Below are 20,698 nucleotides of genomic sequence, written 5' to 3'. Positions count from 1 at the left end.
GCCGTGTATTACAATATTTTCCCTTTTTGCCTGTCATTAAAAATGAGTTCCTCCCGCCACTCACCTGTAAATTGACAGGCTTGGTTCTCTGCGCCGGGCCTACCAGGTCTAATAACATGAGTCCATGCGGCCCAAGTGCTCACATCGGGCCTGGCGTGGCTCCAGGTGCTTTATGTGCATTTACTCGTCTAGTCTGTACAACGGCCCATTGTGGGGGATGAGGAAACTGGAGCACAGGAGTCAAGTGACATGCCCAAGGACACACAGCCAGGAAGCAGCAGAAGCGAGACTTGAAGCTGGTGATTGTCCGTGGAGATCCACCCTCCCTTTTGCTCTGTGAACAGCCTGCTCACTGGTCCCCTTCTGCCTCTCTCATACCCAAGACTATTGATGACGATGACTTTTCTTTCACACTTTGGGGACACTGAGAGGGAAATATCTATTTTCTAACAGAAATAACTGCCGAGTGGCAGGATTGGAAAGGGAGGCAAAGGCAAGATCCTGGAAAGCTTTTTAAATCAAAGATTTGGGGTTTGATTTCCCAAAATAGAGGAGCTGTACTGATTATGTTAGCTGCTTTCAGTGGACACTTGAACCAGCAAGAAAAAGTCTGAAGCACAGAGTGAGACTGCTACTCCCTTCTCCCCTGCCCTGCCAAACCCTTCCAGGGCTCTGCACACCTCAGCTCCTAACTCCAGCCTTTGGGCCCTAGGCCCGGGCTCTCTGCTGGCAGGATCCTATAAACACTGGCCACAAAAAGTCCAACAGGAAGCCTCTCACGTTTCATGGGCCCACGTAGTTCCACCATAACCATTTCAACACACAGGGCCCGGCTGGTGATGCCGCTGTGTCCCTGAAAGGCTCCCCCTGACGTGAGCCACAGGCACAAGACACATCTTCAGAACCTGGTGGGGCTCAAGCATAATGTAAGCACCAGTGTTCCACCTAAACTCACAGCAATTTCACTAGATGTTGTCAGACAACAAAAAGGGGCCACAGGCCTTTGCAAAGAGCAGTGGTGTGGGAGCGAGGCCCAGCGCGCTCTCGGGGGCCTGGCGGATGTGCCACATGACCTTTGGAAGCCTGTCACGTCACAGGACTTCAGTTTCTCATTTTCAGGGCTGAGCTGCTCTAGCTGGTCCTTAAGATTCCTCCCAACTTGAAAATTCCAACAGTGACATGGCAGGATGTGTGGAGGTTTCCTGTCTGTTGAGACCTGGATTTGGCCATAGCCACCTGCACCCATTACCACAAACCTCACTCAGGACTTGATGAAATACAAGCAGGAATGACAGGAATCTGCCTCGAGTCACATACCTCTCAACCAAGTGTGAGTGACCTCACAGCACCTATGATGACCTGAGCATTGGCTGAGCTCCAAGCTTTCCATCTCAGAGGCCTGGGCAGAGGGCGCCATATCCACACTGGCGGGAAGGAACCCTGGGCAAGATCACCCCACAGCCACGTGGCTTCCCAGGAGACAGGACTCAACCTCCCAGTGCGACTGGTCCATACCCCCCATCCTTTACCTAAGAACCCCATGAAAAGCCTTGGTTTCTTGCCCTTGCCTGGAACTCACTCCAAGACCTCTGAAGTCCTTAGCTGGTCCTTCTCTAGGATCAAGTCATGGAGTAAGACTCACCATGAATGACACCAGGCAGTTTACCCTTGCAATCTAGGGCTAGCGGGACCCCGCCCCTCCCAAGCTAACCCTCCCATACGGCCCTGGAGACACAATGCAGGCAACACATTTTCCGGCCATTCTTAAACAACAGGCGTAGCCCCTAGCGTGGTGTCTGGGATGTGTGTCTGTTTAATGGGAGCCACTGTCCATTCTAGGCAGTTACCTTTGACCAAAGGTAGTCAAAGTCACCTAAGGATTGGCAAGAACCTCACAAGTTATCGACAGCAGGAGGATAATGACACACACCTGACAAGTTCTCAGGGCTTAGGGCATCACAGGTGACCCAGCCACAATGAAACCACGTCTGGATTACAAACGTCGCCACCTCCCCTGCATACGGCTCATGCCCAGGCCGAGGCACACTGGGCACAGCATTTACAGGGTCCTCTGCGTATCTCACAGGGTAGACAGGTGGCACTCAAGACCCTGGGCAAATCAAAAGGAACGTACGGAAGCTAGTCACGAGAGGGTTACCTGTTACCAGGAGATCCAGCGCATGGGGTCCTGAGACTACGTGGTGGGCTTGGTGATGTTCACGCAGTGGCCTGGACAGGTTCACTCTGCCCTCAGAAAGCCCTTACCCTCCAGTACTCCCAGCTTCCGAGGAGATTGGGACCCATTTGACACCTCAGGTGCCTCTGTAGGGCCTCAGGCTCCCTGGTAACATGGCTGCTCCAGAGGCTGCTCCTGGAAACCTCCTAAAGGCAGCTCTCCTGCAGGTATCAGTGGCTGAGTAGGCAGCATCACAACTCACGGGGAAATCCAGGGCAGGTCAAGAGTGCCTCCCCCCGACACCCACCAGTCCCGCCTCCAACACAGAGGCTAACTCAGCCACGTCTCCCGCCTCCAGTGCCCTGCACCTCAGCACTGTCCTGGGCTCCTCCTCCAGATGCCCCTAGCTATAAGCCCTCCAGTTCCCTCGGAGGCCCTGCTCAACTCCTGCCAGCCCCACCCTGCCCACTGCAGCTCATACAGAAGCTGGACAGGGCTCTGCCCCCTGGAGAGGCTTTGGAGTCCCACCTGGCGGCTGCCTGTCGTCTTTCCCACAGCACCACCATATGGTGTTGTCAGCGGCTTCTGCACACTCTTAGGAACCAGGTGCCATGAGGATAGGGCTGCTCTGTTCTCCAGGTGGAAGGAATGTGTGTTTTACCTACAACACCCACCTTGACAACTGGAAGGACTCTAGAAACTAGGTGCCATGAGGATAGGGCTGCTCTGTTCTCCAGGGGGAAGGAATGTGTGTTTTACCCACAACACCCACCTTGACAACCAGAAGGACTCTGGAGCCAATGGCTCTAGAACATGCACTCCAGGGGCTGCGCAGGCTGGGACATGAAGTTCTGTCACTTACTGGCCTACAAGAACTCTTGTATCTTTCCTTATAAATTCCAAACATCGGCAGGGCACGGTGGCTCACGCTTGTAATCCCAGCACTTTGGGAGACGCAGGTGGGCAGATCACCTGAAGTCAGGAGCTTGAGACCAGCCTGGCCGATATGGTGAAACCTCACCTCTACTAAAAATACAAAAATCAGCCGGGCATGGGGTAGGTGCCTCTAATCCCAGCTACTCGGCAGGCTGAGGCAGGAGAATCGCTTGAACCTGGGAGGCGGAGGCTGCAGTGAGACAAGCTGGTGCCACTATACTCCAGCCTGGGCGATAGGGCAAGACTCTGTCTCAAAATAAATAAATCAATCAATCCCAAACGTCAGTTACCTTTTAAGCTACATTATGATTGTTTGGTTTGTAATGTCTTGTTTGCAAGTGATGCAATGCTGACCTAAAAGAAATGAAGAAACTAAAATGTTGCCCCTGGGCAGTCTAAGTACATAGTATCACATAGCAACTTGCCAGAAACTGCATATAAGAATCATTTAAACAGTTTTACTGAATTCCTGTTAGCATCAGAATGTGAGGACAGAGGGCAGGTTTCTGTTACTGTTACATAGGCCTTATGCAAAGTCTAGAACCTCCACCCACCTTTTTTTTTTGTTTTTGAGACAGGGTCTTGCTCTGTCGCCCAGGCTGGAGTGCAGTAGCACGGTCTCAGCTCACTGCAACCTCTGCCTTCCGGGTTTGAGCAATTCTCATGCCTCATCCTCCCGAGTAGCTAGGATTACAGGTGTGAGCCACCACACCCGGCTAATTTTTTTATTTTTACCTCCTCCTACTTCAATGGACCAGTGACAACATAATCTCCCTGCTGCAACTTGCTTTATAGGACTGGAATCATCTGCCTTCTCTGGAATCTTGTTTAGAATAACTGGCTAAAGCACTGCCCTAATTTAGAAATTCAATACGGAAAATGTAGAAGCCACTCTTGCCCTTGAAAGCATACACTTGGACACAAACACAAAACTGGTTTCCAAAGTTTATTAAAAATCAAAGAATAGAAAAACTTTACATAAAAATATGTCAATTTTAGCTTCCATATTGTTGTCCACACACAAAAAAATCAAAACATGATATCTTTTTGTCAAACCTGTAGCACGCGACCACAGTGGTAGCCAGGCCAATTCATTTGCTTCACCATGACGGAAATGGAACATGGTACCTGTGTCTATGAATCGAGCTTTAAAATGCACACCCCACGGGACACACACTGCCGGCCCCGTAGTGGTTTCCTTAATGTGGGTTTACAGTCAATATTGCTAATGTGTAGAGATTAGTACAGGCCTACAGATCAGTTTTTATAAATATTCTTTATCAATAGGTTCACAATTTAAATATTTTAAATATTTTTGATAACTTTCGGTCATCGAGAACTGCAGACACAGTGTGCTACTCTATTCTGGAATGCCTCCTAGAGAACCGGCAGTCACAGCTGACAGCTCCCAATGACAAGAGTGAGCCAGTCCTGCTTCAACAGGGCAGACCGCAGACATTTTAAAGCTTGTCCTTGCTGGGCGTCGATCACATTCAGAGATCAATCTAGAACTCCCCACTGCTGCACATCCATCAGATGTCATGGTAATAAGTATCTTGTCTCGACATTCTCCACTAGTGGACTTCAAAGACCAACCTACCTGTAGTGTTTAGCAAGACCAGACCCCCGTTTTAAAAACAGGAAGTCAGATGGCCTACAAGATGCAACCAACTCCCAGGACAACTGTGGTGCTCCAAAAACTCAGGGTTAGGCAGGATGGATATATTCTTGTTCAAAAAAAGGTAACAAAGACAGTGGTTGTTGTGGCAGAATACACTTGCATAGTATACCTGTATGCTTCCGACGTCGGGCGCCAGCGGTCCCGGCCCCAACGCTGGGCTGTGCTCTCCTGCGACACGATCCGTTAAAACACTCCCCACGGCGCACTGGGCAGCTGAAGCACTTCTCCTAGATTTGCTCTTAACAGAACGAATGCATACGCTACAGATTCCTCAACGGAATCAACAGAATTCCTTTCTCCACATTCCTAAAACTGGGTACCACGGTCCGCAATAATAGTCACCAGACCCATCATCACAGGCTATGTCACTGAAACTGACCGAAGCGTTTTCCAGTCCACATTTTCCTAAAGATTTTATAACGTGACAACCCTTCTCTCCTTAGAAAGTTATACTTCTGGCACTTGAAATGCTGGATTTGTTGTCCAGTTTAAAAGAACTGAAAACCAAAACATTAAAACTCTGTGGTCAGAGCAAGACAACGGCCTGGGGCCCTACAGCAGAGCCACGGGCAGTCCGTCAGGTGGCTCTAGAGCCAAGCCCTTTGGAAAACCTTCAGGGCGACCTGGCTCCTTCACTCACTTCCGACCAAAAGAAAAGACATCAAAATAAAACCCCAAACCCCTCATCATGGTGTTTGTAACGATGCTTGTCAGACAACCAGCCGACACGATGACCCAACTTAGAAAATGCAGCTCGGGAAAGGACCTAAGCTTGTTTAAAAAAAATTCCCTCCTCCCTTAAATATAACTTATGTGAAAATAGGAAATTAAATAAAAAATATCTGAGTTATTGCACAAATCATAAGTTTTCAATATTTACATAGAAAAACAGTTCTGAAATTTCAAACAAAATGTGAGGGCAGTAAAACAATGACCTCCCAAGCCTATCCGTGGAGGAAAGACACACGAATGGGGTTTGATCTCCTCTGCTGCTTTGACAAACAGGAAATGAAAATAGCAAACCGCGAAGGAACAGACACGGCTACCTCAAACCGCAAGCGCATGTTCACGTCCCTGCAGTTCCTGAGCCCGACCTGCCTCAGCACTGAAGGAAGAATCCTGGGAAGGCAGAAAACAACGTCCACGTTTAACAAGGCTTCACAGATGAGCACAACGAGCTGTTCTTGAAGATGGACGCGACCACCACACAAAGAAACATGCAGAGTGATCAGCGGCGGGCGTGCCGCGAGCCCGGCTGATGTGCGGGGTGCTGGTCTCGGTTCCCCTGCCGGTGGCCGAGGCCGCGGGGCAGTCTGCGGAGGGGTGGGGGAGGCTGACGCAGCCAGGAGCCATTATCTGCTGAGGCTCACAGGCAGACTGTCCCGTGTGTGTGTGTGTTTTTTCCTCCTCCAGCCGGTGCGGTTATACTGGTGGTGTCCCCTGTTGCCCACAGGGGGCCGCACACCTCCGCTACCCACAGAGCTGTAGCCGCCGCCTTGGGTGTGGCCGTGAGAGCCCTTCATGGACAGTTTCATGCCGTTGTGCTGCTGGAGAAAGACAGAGACAGCAGTGTTGGAGCCAGACAGCAGGCACAATGCCCACGTCCTCGGGCAGTGACCACACTAAACACCGACGTGATGTTACGTAGGGAGGAGGGATGGACACCTGCCCTCTGGGACTTCCCAACTCCTCCATCTGAGAGAAAAGCATTCTTCCCATTCCGTGAATGACTGAAGGCAAGAACCATGTACCACGATCAAACCACACAAATTCAGCAGAACCTCACTTCTAACTTGTTCCACTTATCCACAGAAATAAGAAGGTCCCTAGCCGGGTGCCAATGGCTTGCACCTGTAATTCCAGCACTTTGGGAGGCCAAGGCAGGCAGGTCACTTGAGGTCAGGAGCTTGAGACCAGCCTGACCAACATAGTGAAACCCCGTCTCTACTATAAATACAAAAATTGCTGGGTGTGGTGGCACACACCTGTAATTCCAACTACTCAAGAGGCTGAGGCACAAGAATTGCTTGAACCCAGGAGGCGGAGGTTGCAGTGAGCTGAGATCACACCACTGCACTCCAGCCTGGGTGATGGAGTGAGATTCTGTCTCCAAAAAAAAAAGAAGCAAGAAGGTCCCTGTCATGTTCTTCTCCCAGCTGTGACCTTCTAGAAAGAACCGAACGAGTCACACGTGCCAGGGCCTGGCGCTCTCGCCCTCAGCAGCCTGTCGATCCCAGCATGCAGCAGCCTGTGCTTGGGCTGCACCCAAAGCACATTCCCTGCACTGCAAAGTCACGGCCAAGCAGACTGAGAGGAAACACACGCCGGCTTCCAGAAAGTCTCAGAGCAAGACAAACAGCAGGAGGAGGCTGGGAATGCAAAGCCAAAATGCAAAGAAGGGGCCGTTGTGCGAAGTTGTTCTTTCACCCTGAATGTGTCTATCGGGGATGGATAAATCCAAGAGGAAATGTTCTATTACTTAACTCCTAAAAACAATCATCATACAACACAGGGCCAAAGAAGCAAGCCTCAAGAATAAAAAACTTACTGGCAAAATAGGATTAGACAAGCAAAGGAGGAGCGGAGTAAAGAGATGTGGACACCAATGAAAGCACTGAGCATCTGCAGAGCCCAAGGGAACATCACACATGATGGGGGCTGACCTGGAAGATCCTCGCCATGGCTCTCCCAATCATTCAGGTACTTCAAGAATATAGGGACTTAACGTGACCTGTTTCCTCTGTGCACACAGCTGGACTTGAGAGGACCCACAGGGGCAGGCATGCCAGGGCGCTGCTGAGGCCCAGCACACAGCTCTGCCCGCCCTGACACTTGCTCCCGCCCCAGGCAGGGATCAGGCAACGTGGCAATGACAGCAGCATACATGGGACATCATGGCAAGATCTGCTCTTCGTTTTATCATTTGCTTCTTGAAAACCAAGGTATTTAGCATATAAATAATTATGTAAATGGGAAAAGCCTTCATTTTGAGCCTTATTTCAAACTTCAGTTTTATGCTAATCAGTTCAACAGAGGAATTAAGAGATGTTTGTGGCAACCAATTAAACTATATATTACATCTTAAAATAATTTAACTTTTTAAAGTTTTGTTTGGAAAGACAAGCAAACAGGCTGAATGACAACAAAGCAAATTCCATTTTCAAATGATCTCTCTGGAATTCTCTTTGGAGGAGAAAACATTCAGCACGGCCTCTCACATGGCAGCTTGAACAGGTGAACGCACCAGGACAGAGCTATACCTTATGATACAGATGAGGGCTCGAGAGCGGGTTGGGGGACGCTGAAGGAATGGCCGGGGAAGACATATGGTGGACGGCTTTCAAAGATGCAGTTCCTTCTACGCCAGCTTGTCTGCAAGGAACAGGAGCGACCCCTAGGGTCGGTGGAGGTATAGTAAACCTGGTCTAGGAACAAAACGAGACACAGCCATGGGTACCAAATCAATCAGAGGAAAACCATCCGGCTTCTAAGCTCAGCACCACCAAAGGGCAGCTCATAAATGGCACAGTTGCATGTGGGCTCCATAGAGCAGTCTGTTTTACTATAACCTAACAATATTGTGTTGAATTGGAAATACCTCATATTCTGAAACAGCAATTGGCATATAAAGTACGCCCAGTAATCCAAGTCATAAAGTTTAAAACTCATTGAAGATCAAACGATCAAGACATCAGAGTCATCGGAATAACAACTGTCATCCCCATGGTGAATCCCCTACTTGCACGCTGAACTCGGGTCACAGCCCGAGGCTGGCCCACCTGGTGGCCTGAGGGGCCGTGGGACAGCTGGCAGTTCCTTCCTTGCCTGCTGTCCAGGTCCCAGGCTGCTTCTATGTCAGCATCACCTGTTACTGTCAGCAGCAGAAGGGCGCTAACGAGAACCCCTTTTCTCTTGCAATACTGACCTGGTTGCATCTTGGCATCCCATGCATTTACCCCAACCACCTCTGGAGATCGACTGTGGCCAAGAGTCTTCTTAGATAAAAACCTAGAAACCCTCAGCGTCCCTAGACTTCACACTCGAACCACACAAGCAGCTGCAGAGTGTGGGTCTGTAGCTCAGCAGCCGCACTGGGCTCTCAAGGACCCCAAGGCTTGTGGGTGGTTAAAACAAACACCTTTGTGACACATGGCCAGGACGTCAGGGCCACTGTAATGACCATAAAAAGGCAACCAAGTTTATCTGTGGTATAATTCATTAAGAGTATAAATAATTGCCTCAGAATTTTACATTTATGCTGTAATTAGACGCGTTATGGTGTCTGGCTGGGCCATGGCTCTGCTCATCAACTCTGTGGGTCATTACAGAGCCAGCAATCCAGAAGCTCTGCCAGAATCAGGGTGGATCCTGTGAGAATGTCTTCCCCAGAGCAGAGTGCAAAACTCCAACAAATGAGTCAAAAGAAATGAGTCAAAACACTTTTGCATGTACCTACATAGTTTTATGCTCAAATTATACCCCACATTTCAGAAAATGGTTTTAAGTCAATTAACATGTTGGGTTTTATACCCGCACACATTCAAGTGATGTATAATCGGAAGTAGATATAAAATTTAGTATTTATAAAATTATCCTTTAGATTTCTAATTTTATCTAAATTTTAAAAACAGTATATTCTAACAGAAAAAGCCTTAGAAATTATGCCTAATTTAAAACATGAAAAAAGTCTAATAAGTTCACATTAAAACTTTCATTGAGATTCTGAGAGGAAGTAGGGACAAGTGTCTGGCGCTGCTTGGCGCCCGGCTAAGTGGGTCGCGACTGAGTCGCTCTCTCAAGATGACCTCGACAGCAGTCTCATGCTGGGGCAGTGAGGAAACTTGCAGGAGGGCAGTCGACCTGGCCCCCGCGAAAAGCCACAGCAGCACTCAAGAACCAGTCTCCTCGCTGCTGAAACTATACATGGGGGACCTCAACACCATAAAACAGAGGATTTCACAGAACAACACAGCAATGGCCAAAGACTCAAAAAGTTACTCTTCTAATTCAAAGGACCATCTGTCTTCTCTAGTGCATATCACAGCTCGGATGCTGTTCCCAGGGGCCACCAGCGGGAAGGGTGCCAGAGGGCCACGTACCTGATTGTTGGTTGTCATGATCAGCGTTCTGGAAGTGGTGGGCTGAGGTTTGCCACTGGGCATTGGCAAGGCGGTGGGTAAGCCGGCCATGAGAGGAGCTGGTGCTTGCAGACTGAACTGGTAAACACTGGGCGTTGTGCAGGGTGGTGTGTCTGAATCCTTGAACCCGGTACAAAAAACAACAAGGACAGCTGTACCACAAAGGCGCACTACTACTTCCTGAAAGCTATGAAAAGAAACGCCTGCATCCAGGCTGGCTATGAAAGATTATTCAAATTAAGTCTAACTTCTGAACAGGCAGCCCAAACCTACCCAGGCTTCCTTTCAAGTAATTTCCTCAAAACTGAAAAAGAATGTTAAAGGAAATACAGAAGAGATACTTGGATTTATTTTTTTTTTTAATCTTCAAATAAATTTTTAAAAACTACTCAAGAAAGTCCACTGTAGTTCAACCATGAAGAGGATTACTGCCCTCGACAGCCGCATGAGCCACACAGACAGGTTCTGAAGGTTCACGGCAGGGGAAAGGAAGCCTGGTGCCGATATCACGGGGCTGCCCCCCCTCCCCCCCTCCACACACATACAAGGAAACAAAACCTGGGCAAAACCAAGGGGGAGATTTTAAGCTCACAGCTATGGACATTTACCAGGGACACAAACTGTCCAACAGACACACAGAGGAGGGGAGGGCACTCACAACGTCACTCCCAGAAAGTGAAGACACAGAAGAGGCCGAGGAGCCTGAAGACAGGAGCTGGGGGCTGGACAGCGACAAAGTCAAGCGCTGGCCGTAGGGAGACTCAGACTCTCGGTTCTGCGTCTGCTCCCCATTGCACGTGGCTATTCGCTCTTTGATCTTGATCCTGTTGTCTGTGGAGGGAAAAAGACTTGGTTAATAACTCCTGAGAACTGCAGCGTGGAGCCACCCCGGCAGCATCAGTCACGGGCTCTGCTGAGCCGGGAACGCTGCTAATGTGACTGACAAACCCAACATTAGGTTTTGCTTAATTTTAAAAATCACGTTCAATCAGTTATTGGAAAACATTAAACATGTTTGTAATAACTTGGGTATGCAAATCATCTTCAACTGTGAACTTTCTAAAATCTAAATATAGATCAAGTATTTTTTACGAAAATTTAGCATCCTAATTAGGATGTACTATAAGTACAAATAAATACACACTGGATTTCAGACAGTACAAAAAACAGCTATAAAATATCTCAATTATTTTTATGTTGATTACATGTTGAAATGTTAATATTTTGACTTGAGTTGAATAAAATCTATCAAAATTATTTCACCTGTTTCTTTTCACATTTGACACAGCCCTAGAAACTTTGAAATTCTATGTGTGGCATGCATTATATTGTTTCTACTGGACAGTGCTGCTCTAGATCTTATTGTCTTCTTAATTAATGCTCATCAGAAAAATCAGTGATTTTCTTAATTTGACCAATTTACCACAGAGGAATAGAGACACTCCTGCATGAACACGCCAGCCAGTGGTTAGGATGAACACAAATGAATTAATCTCTCACCCATGCCCGGCGACAGGTGCGCTTTGCTGCCCCACTTCTCTTTGATCCACCTCCGGTAGTCAATCACCTCCTGAGTTACTTTGATGATTCTTCCTAAAGTACTGCAAAGGGACATTGTTGGAGATCAACAGAGTACAACAGGTATCAGGGAGCTGAGAACCCCTCTCGAGCAGCTACCTTATACCCCTAACAGATCATCTCGCTAGGTGAAGGACAGTAGAAAAGGAGCTAAAATACGTTGACAAGTATCTATGACTTCTAATGATTCAGCTCAAGCATACCCTGGGATCGCAGTACATCTGCCTACAAAAGACCACTGTGAAACGCAGCTCCAAGTAAGGGAGCGGGGCCTTCCCACCCACGATGATCACACAGTGCTGACATTTCCCTTCCCACTGCACGGGCGAGAATGGAGACGGTACCGAGACGAGTGCCCTACACGGGGCCCAGAGCTCCGCCTGAAAACACCGAGCAGACAGCGGCTCAGGAACACACAGAGCTCCAGCACCACCAGCACCAGCAGCGGCTGCTGAGCCAGGCTGTGAAACCTGTTTATTCCATCATCCACCATGGAACAGATCTATCAAACTGTTTGGAATTCCACTCTTGACGACCACGTTACTCTTCCTTCCCATTCCTATCTCATCTCCCACCCCTTCAAATACCACCACTTCCGTCACCACAGCATGATCTGGGTGAGAAGTAAATACTTCTGACAACATTTCGGGACTGTAAAAATGCCCCAAAATGTAGAACAAGGGACGAGTGTACATAAGAGAAGATGGTAGGGACTGAATTTTAAAAGCCAGAAATCACCTCCCCAAAACAAAAGACCCTGAAGAAAATGTCAAATCTCCAAGAAAGAAATTTTCAACTGTCAACCATGGATGAATCCCACACAGCCATCCCACATTCCTAGAAGGCCTTCCTTCACCAACATATCTAGATTCTACTGAAACACGGCAGAACATCCCTTCATAAATTTCATGGAGGTACATGACACAGGAAAGGGGTTAACTACCATCCCACAGGCACGCTGAGCCCATACGCAGACACACAACCCATTACCTTTCGGCGTCTCTGTTTGGATAGGACCTGGCCAGCGGCGACACGGCATGGCTGAGCACTATGTAGGCATAGTCGAAGACCTGCTTCACCTGCATGGCGCCATAGGAGCTCCGGCCAACATCATTCCCTGCGGCAAAAAGGCTATGTCAGACTCTCCCCACATGCACACCATTGTCCACATGTTTCAGATCTTCTCATAAAAGTGACTCTGAAGCAGACCCTCACCACTGAAACTCTTCCAGACCCTACCAGCAAAGCCCAGATAGGCGAACACAATGGGCACGCATGGCACTTGGCACTGGCAAAGGCCCTGTCAATCACCATGCACAGGGCACGGTCTGTGAGTGTCAAGAGGAGTGGTCTGCATCATCAGTGCCCATGTGCTCATGGCCCACCTCATGGAGGCAGCTGCCATTCACAGACAGAGTGACAGCCCACAAAAAGCCACCTCTCCAGGTGGCAGAAACATGAGGAAGCCAAAGACTATCATTGTGCAGACCAGCAGCACCGACCCACTGTGATCGCTGATCTGACAATCAGGAGGCCTCACAATGCCCCAACAGGGCAAGTAGAAGGGCAGCTCACCCCAAGTGCATCACAACTCAGTCAACACTAATGGAACCTACAGGAAGTAAATCCTTTAGAACGGAATGTGAATTCTCATGTGTGGAAAACTGGGACAGCAAATCAAAGGAATCTGTCACAGAAGTCACCAAGGAAGCCAGTCAGGAGAAGCTTAATTTTCATAAGAAAAGCACAGTTTCGAATTTTAATTTACATACAACTCATTCTTCACAATCAGGTTAAGTGTGGATTTCTTTTAAAGGACATATATTCTAAGTACTGGAATTTTATCTTTTCTACATTTATATTATAACTCAACGATTATGTGGGTCTTTGTTTTTTGAGTACATTTCAGCAGACACTTGAAAACAATGCCAATGTCTCCAATGTGACTGATCCAACAGACAAAAAGATGGATGATACACTGCCACACCGTGCTACCAAGAAAACCACTCAAGAGCCTGCATAAATCACGCCATCTACAAACAACAACAAAACACATCAGCCAATGTGTTTTCCTTGAGATGATCTTTAGGAAATAAATAAAGCTCACATCCCAGAAGCCATAAAACAAAAATAACCATTAAATCTGAGGTGTTTTTTTAAATGTATAGGAGCTGAATAAAAAAATACAAATGCAAAAAACAAATTGGAAAAAGTATGACATGTGTGACGAGAAAGGCTTCCCCAACACACACAGGCCTTGCACACAGCAGGGGAGGGCAGCCAGCGACCAGGCAGACAGCACACAGAGCCACACAGAGGAGAAGGCCCAGGGCCATGCGCCTGGAGCTGGGCTCTCCACCACCTGTTCTGTCACCTGTCCGTCAACGATTTTATCACCAACAGTAAGAATGGCATCTCACTTAACAGACGCTCAATCAATATTTGTGGAATTCATAACAATGTGTTATTCATTAAAGAAATGTAAATTTAAAAGCGTAACACACGGTTTTATCAGATTGGCAAAGATTTTAAAAGGCGGTCACCAAAGGAATGAGGACCTAAGTACCCTTGAATACGCCAATGGGAATAAAACCAGGAAACCTCTAGCCCAGCCTTAGACTCTTCAATGCGGCAACCCTCACGACAAAACACAACCCACACACATAGGAAAGGGTCGAGGGTAAATGTTAAGTCAAAAGCCAAGTGACAAACGTGTTTGCGTTGTGGGATGTGTTCAACAAGATAACAATAATAAACATTAATATCCATATAGGGAAAAAGTGGAGAAATACATGTCCAAATAAAAGGGGATTATGGCATCCATGGTTTTTCTACATTACAGACTTCTGGGAAACAAATGGTTTAGGGTGGATATGTTATACTTCAATAATCAGAAAAAAAGATTTTCCTTAATTCTGCTTTATTATAGAATGTAAACATTTGGAAAGACAAAAGTTAATTAGAAGCATTAAACAATGATTTCTCAAAGTGTGATTATTAACTGGTTAGTGTAAGAGAAACCTGCATCAAGAGCAAATGAACTGCCCAGGGCTCTCAGAGCCCCAACACAGCCCCCGTCACCAGCACGCCCCCGAGGCTGGCCTAGCTCCCAGCAGTGGAGATCAGGGTGCCCTTACCTGGCAGCAGGGGGTCCTCAATGCACAGCATCGACGGTCTGTACCCGCTGGTCATGGCTTTCATGATCTCCTCTTTGGCGATATAGGCACCTCCTTCTTTGATTCTAATACCGGTTTTCAAGTAATTAAAATTTCTCCCATAGAGTTCAAAAAATTCTACAAGAAGCATTCCAAGGTTTTCATCAGCTCTCCGGGCATCAATTCTTGGATGCAACTGTAAAAGCAATGCACCCACAATTTGTATGGATTCATGGCATGTTCTAAAGAAAATAGCATGCGACGAAGTCTGCTGTCCAGCAGCCTCTTCAAGGCAATACCAGTGAGTGGCACTCGCTCACTCACCAGCACCACAAGGAAGCCTGAACAGCAGCCTCTTCAGTGAGGAGTGTTCAAAAGCAATACAATGTACTAATCTGAATTTTAGTGTCGTTTAATTTTTGAAATTGGTAATCCATACAGCAAACTTCCTGCAAACACAGATATCTGATTAAGCAAATATTGGCAAATAAGTTGACTATATTCTGCATAACTTAAGTCACCTGGATGGTAGATATAATTTCAGATTCTCATCATCCTAATTTCGTTATGCTGAAGCACAACCAACAGGGGTCAGTATTAGACTGAAAAGTATGGCAGTATCACATAAAACCAGAAAGTGAAAGGCTTGATTTTAGCTGTGTATAGGTCATTAGTATTATATCACAATATTTATAGCAAGCTTCCATCCTGCTTGTCACACAGATGAGCACCATTCTCAGTTCAGTGCCATATCATCTTCAAAGGCAGGCACTGGGCTTGTTCGGAAGTAAACCACTGTCCACCACACCTGAGGGTCACTATTCTCAGCTGTCCAGACCTGCATTGCCCACATGTCTATTTAAATGAATTAAAACAAATTTATTAAAAATCCAGCTTGTTGCTCTCACCAGCCACGCTGCAATACTCAGTAGCCAGGTGTGGTGCCCAGCCCCTTGCCGCACCATGCAGAAGTGGCCATCACCATCTCAGAATTCTATCGGACAGTGCCAACTCGAAAGGGGTGGACAAGTGCACATGAGAGAAAGCCCTCAGAGAAGCACGGTGCTTGAAACTATTTATAACACAGAGTGCAGGAGGAGCTGCAGCTCGAAAGCACACAAATGTTTTTAGGGTTCAGAAGAATCCCGGAGTTCTCTGCATATTTCCACCACGCAAGAGGAGGATTCCAATTCTGGCCTCATCTTTATTCCCTTTCTTATTCCTTGTCTTTTAGCCAAAATCACATATCCAAGAGCCTGGCCGGTGCCAGGGTGGGCCTCCTCCCCTCACTTAGTCACACCGCTGAGGCAGGACAAGCTCTAGGCACTGGACAAGGCACAGGGATGTGGCAGTGAACACAGGATATCCCACCCATGCTATGGTGGCCTCCTGTGGGGTCACAGGATCACTGAAAGGACCCCCTGAGGGGGTGGCAGGAAGCCCTGGACCCAGGCCTGGCACATGGCACGCGCATGATCAAAGTATTAAGTAGCTGTTTTTACTACAAGGCCATGAAAATAGTGCAAGTCAGGAGTATATCAGTAAAGAACAGAGGCCCATGTTTAATTCAAAATAATGTCCAAAAACTATGGAAAAAAGGCTATATATAACGGCCACATCTCAGAGGGGAAAGTGAAGACAGGACAGTGTGACTAGAACTGTAAGGAAACAGACATGGAATTCCATTTTCACTACTTTTAAAGCATCTTTGCAGAGACAGACCAAGGAAGCTGCGATCATCACAGGTGGTTACCCAGTGATTCTACTATCACAGCATTCATGACAGTGAGAACATTACCAAATCATGGACAGATTTGGTAATCTCAGCACAATCACAAAGACAAAATTAAGGGTAAACATGGAGAAATACAGTCGTGCAGCTAAATTATATAGGCAAGATTTTGTAAAGAACAGAATTCTTCACTCAAGAAAATATAAACGGAATAATCAGTTTCAATTAGAGATAATTTTACATGTTTAAAAAGTATAATTACAGTTTATCAATACATCACAGCATTTAACAATACTTTTCAAAACTCGTAGGTTTTCTATTGATAGATTTTCCATGTTACTCAACAAAATAAGGACCACATATAATTTAAGACAAAATAATGATGTTTCATCAGTCTGAGAAAGCTCTCTTATAAATCCTTTTCTCATATGTGGTACTCAACTTTATTCTGAGACATATTTTTTTCAATATAAATCACAGACAAGCACCAAGAAATGTTTATTGTTTACCATGAAATGGACATTTCTGAATACAGAGAATTCCCTGAGCTTGGACTGATGTGCACTGTACTCACAGAACCAGATGGGCACCCCTGCACTAACAGTTACACCCAGTACAAAATGAGCTACAAAGGAGCATCCAGAAAGGTGCATTGATCAAGAGGGTTTGATTGTAAGAATCAGAAATCAGCCTCTACCAAATTGAAACAATACAGTAAAAGGAGAGCAAAGGCTGCTGGGACCCACCAGACAACTGGTTGGAAGAGTCTACTCTTACACATGTCTCAACAGAAACGGTCTCAAGAAAGCATACGTACCTGTAGAAAGCTAATGGCCATTAAAATTAGGCTGTATGAGCTAATTCCACCTGTAAAAACTTCATTCAGGTCCCTCTGCAGAAGGAACTGTTTCAATACTAAAATCAAGTAAGGCAGCAATGAATATTTCTGTAAATTCCAAAAGAAAAAGATTTACTGAGTAGTTACCATACTTTCAAAGAGATTTCACATAGCAAATCACACAAGACAGAAAGGGAAGTTTCCTCGATCCTCTCGCCCATCTGAAGGCTCTCAGCCAGTAAGTCTCAAACTTTGGTTGGGGAACGCTAAGAATTAATTTCCCGAGGGGCTTGTGAAAATCGAGACTGTGGAGCTCTCCCTCAGTTACAACTCAGCAGGGGTGCACCCCCACCATGAAGAGTCCACAGGCACAAAGGAACTCAGGGAGAGACCGGCGCGTTCGCTGGAGTATTTATGTGCTTGCTACACAGGCCATGAGGACAGTGGGGGCCCCTGGAGCAGGAGAGCAGAGTGAGGGTGGCAAGGAAGGCAGAGCGGCAGGAGATGGCGGGAGGGAGGGAAAGCCTGGCTGCTGCTGTTCATGTTGCGCTGGGGGCAGACATGCTCCTTCAGACCAGATGACAAGGGGGAAGGGGGAACCTGAAGGGCAAGGCCCTTGAAAATGGAACAAGACGGGACCAGACTGCAGGGGTGGATTTGCCCCTAAGGATTGCAACGGCCTCTACTGTAACAGGATTTGCCCCTGCTAAGGACTGCACAGTCTCTACAGTAACAGGAGATCATGACCACCCGGGGGTGGGTCTGCCCCTGCTAAGGACTGCACGGCCTCTACTGTAACAGGAGGTCATGACCACCCGTTTAAGACCAGGCACATGGTCAGAGTCCCAAATATGTCAGCGCAACCAAGTCTCTCTGCTCATCCTCAGGCACTGAGACCACCCAAATTGAGTGTATTTAAGGCACCTCATGATTTACCAACTTCCACCTGGGTAAAACCTGCGAATGAGGCACGCTGAGCTAGAAGCAAAGTCTCTTTGTAATAACTAGAAAGAACATTTTAACAAAGCTCTCTAAAATAATCGTTAACTTTATAAAATGGTTACTCAGGAAAAGCAAATTTTAAAAACAGCTATGTAATTTCAAAGTATCTCTAGAAATAATATTGTAGGAGAAATACTGTAAGTGTAGTCTGTGTTACGAAAGACTCCCGTGTGCAGCTGACAGCTGTAAACATCGTAGGATGCCACCAAGCACAAGCACTCCAGTCCTGCACTCTCGCCACGCTGGGTCACCAAGCGCAGTACCTTCATGTAATTCTTGATGAACTCCGCTGCCCGGACGCCCGTCTCCATGTTAAAGCTGATGTCAACTTTCACTTCAGTCTCCTGATCTGTGAGCTTTATTATTGGTACCTGTAAAGATTTCATTTTAAAAACTGCTTTAACATGCAGGACTCTCCACAGCCAGGCATCAAAATGCTGCCAAAGCTGTACAGAGGTTTGGTGTTTTTTCTTAGTAATGAAAGGGGGTCAGAGAACACTGTCAGCATCCGTAGTCCCTGAACCCAGGACGACTCTCAGGCCCCAGCCCCTCACAGCACGACCCACGTTCTGCCCAGCCCCTGGATCAGCACCGGAGGTGACCAAGCATCAAAGAGAAGTGAGGGGAGGGAGCCAACAGGGAACAGGAGTTAGTCTCTGCCACGCCCGCCCTATGTGCTGGGATGGAGAGAGGTGCTTGGCCCCTGACTTCTATTTGGCAGAATTTTTGAAATCATTTAATGTAATTTCGAAGCCATTTTTTAAATTGTATGTTATACTGATATTGTTTCTCACTTTGGGTTTTCACCCTTCAAGACAACTTTACTAAAAACATTTTTCCCCTAAAAAATTCAGCAAATAAAAGGCTATTTTAGAAATATTCTCACCAACAAGAACTGTCACCGAATGGCACTCAAAATCTGCCTGAGCAACTGTCCAGACCACACTCATGCCCCACCCTCCACCCCACCAGTAAAACTGCGTTCTTCCAGAAGAAAAGGCAATGTTTTGTTTCCTTCAGCCTTGATAAAAAAGGAATTCCTTTAACCAAAACAATCAGGGTCTAACGAAAAGTTTAAATGCCAGTGATAGGCAACATAGGGACAGTGCATTCAGTACACACCTATTCTGGGCTTTAATATCTACACTTGAGGGCAAACAACCAAGGACTCGGCATGTGAGGACAGGCCAGTGGGGACAGTGTCACCTGGACACCACTGCGACCACCAGGCAGGGTAAGCCCTGAGGCCAGCATGTTCTTAAGAAGGCACAGAAACGAAATACTTTCCCACAGAATTCATCAGAAACCGCTTTGGAAGAAGCCAACACTCAACGGCTATGCCTCCCTGACACCCACAGTTCAGGAAGCAGCTTCCTTTCCATCTCATGGACTCCTCCCCACAATCACTCCTGGCACTCTCCTGCCCTACTCTTGTACACACTCACTCAAGGCAGGAACCCCAAATCCTGGAGGTGAGGAGTTAACACTGTAACACAGTTTTGGGTTGTTGTTCCAAATAGACAAGATTTCACCTTAAACTCAGCCCTCGCCCTGGGGCTCTGGTGCCCATGACTGGCCGGCTGCACGGTGCTCCCCGGAAAGGAGCAGTGGCAGGCTCCAGAGGAAAAGATACTTAGTAGCCAATATGGGACAGTAACGAGGTCACTGGGACTAAGCAGTTACTGTAACTGCTCAACCTACTGTGTGTCCTCAGGACAGCCGCGCCTTAGTTCCTCTACTCCAAAGGTGGTCGCCTGGTCAGGATTCCCACCCACCTCCCCGCTGCCCCTTGGCACACACAGAGGAGCAGCAGACAACAGCGGCCTGGGCTACGCTGCTGACCCACCTTGGGCTAATGACCTCACCTCTCCCGCACCTCAGTTTCCTCACCTGTAAAATGTGAACAGCAACAGCATCTGCTGATGAGAGTGGCTGGGAGAGCTAAGTGCAATAAGGCCCGTAAGCATTTGAGAAAGTGGCCGGCCAGGGCTTGTCTCGTGCTAATGAGAAGAGCCAACAGCCCCTTCTGGAACCTGGGCCTGGAGGGATCCTCTGGTGCTGCCTGCTCGCTCTGGTCCACATGACTGTGACATGAGCATGTGCACTTCATTAACTCTCACCAACTGGTGCACCTGGTACATGTGCACTTTTCAGTGCATATATCATGTTTTAAAACTTGCCCCCAGCCTCAATCAAAAGCACCTGACAATGAGAAACATGTGAATGCCCCCTCCCCTATCACCACACAGGCAGGAGGAAGCTCCTGCCTTAACTTACACTCTGCTAAACACTATAAGGATGTGAATCACACACAAGTTGACACACAAATTTAAAAATGAAATGCTAGCCGGTCGCACAGGTGAGCTAAGAACTGTCTTACAACAGGCAAGTACCTCATAGTCCCTGGGGGGCTTACAATCTTGAACTGACATAAACCTTAACAAGTACACAACCAGAAACAG

The 20,698-nt window shown here is 47.2% G+C and overlaps 1 protein-coding gene across 2 annotated transcripts in view; it reads right to left on the bottom strand.

The window, feature by feature from the left end:
* Positions 1 to 4,045: 4,045 nt before the first annotated feature.
* TENT4A (terminal nucleotidyltransferase 4A) overlaps positions 4,046 to 20,698 on the bottom strand; it is a 43,560-nt gene continuing 26,907 nt past the window's right edge. The window contains exons 5-13 of one of the 2 annotated variants that reach the window (XM_054488274.2): positions 18,500 to 18,607; positions 17,214 to 17,342; positions 14,647 to 14,860; positions 12,500 to 12,626; positions 11,432 to 11,532; positions 10,590 to 10,762; positions 9,893 to 10,051; positions 8,054 to 8,218; positions 4,046 to 6,337 (exon numbers count right to left, since the gene is read on the bottom strand). In XM_054488274.2, the coding sequence (XP_054344249.1) occupies positions 6,146 to 6,337; positions 8,054 to 8,218; positions 9,893 to 10,051; positions 10,590 to 10,762; positions 11,432 to 11,532; positions 12,500 to 12,626; positions 14,647 to 14,860; positions 17,214 to 17,342; positions 18,500 to 18,607 (1,368 nt within the window). In that variant the 3' untranslated portion in view covers positions 4,046 to 6,145. Of the gene's footprint in view, positions 6,341 to 8,053; positions 8,219 to 9,892; positions 10,052 to 10,589; positions 10,763 to 11,431; positions 11,533 to 12,499; positions 12,627 to 14,646; positions 14,861 to 17,213; positions 17,343 to 18,499; positions 18,608 to 20,698 lie in introns of both variants that reach the window. The other variant, XM_054488273.2, reaches the window with a different exon arrangement.

Source organism: Pongo pygmaeus, chromosome 4 (assembly GCF_028885625.2).
Source record: "Pongo pygmaeus isolate AG05252 chromosome 4, NHGRI_mPonPyg2-v2.0_pri, whole genome shotgun sequence".
Taxonomy (NCBI): Eukaryota; Metazoa; Chordata; class Mammalia; order Primates; family Hominidae; genus Pongo; species Pongo pygmaeus.
The sequence above is the reverse complement of the archived record's forward strand: the minus strand, read 5'-3'. Positions and strand labels throughout refer to the sequence as shown.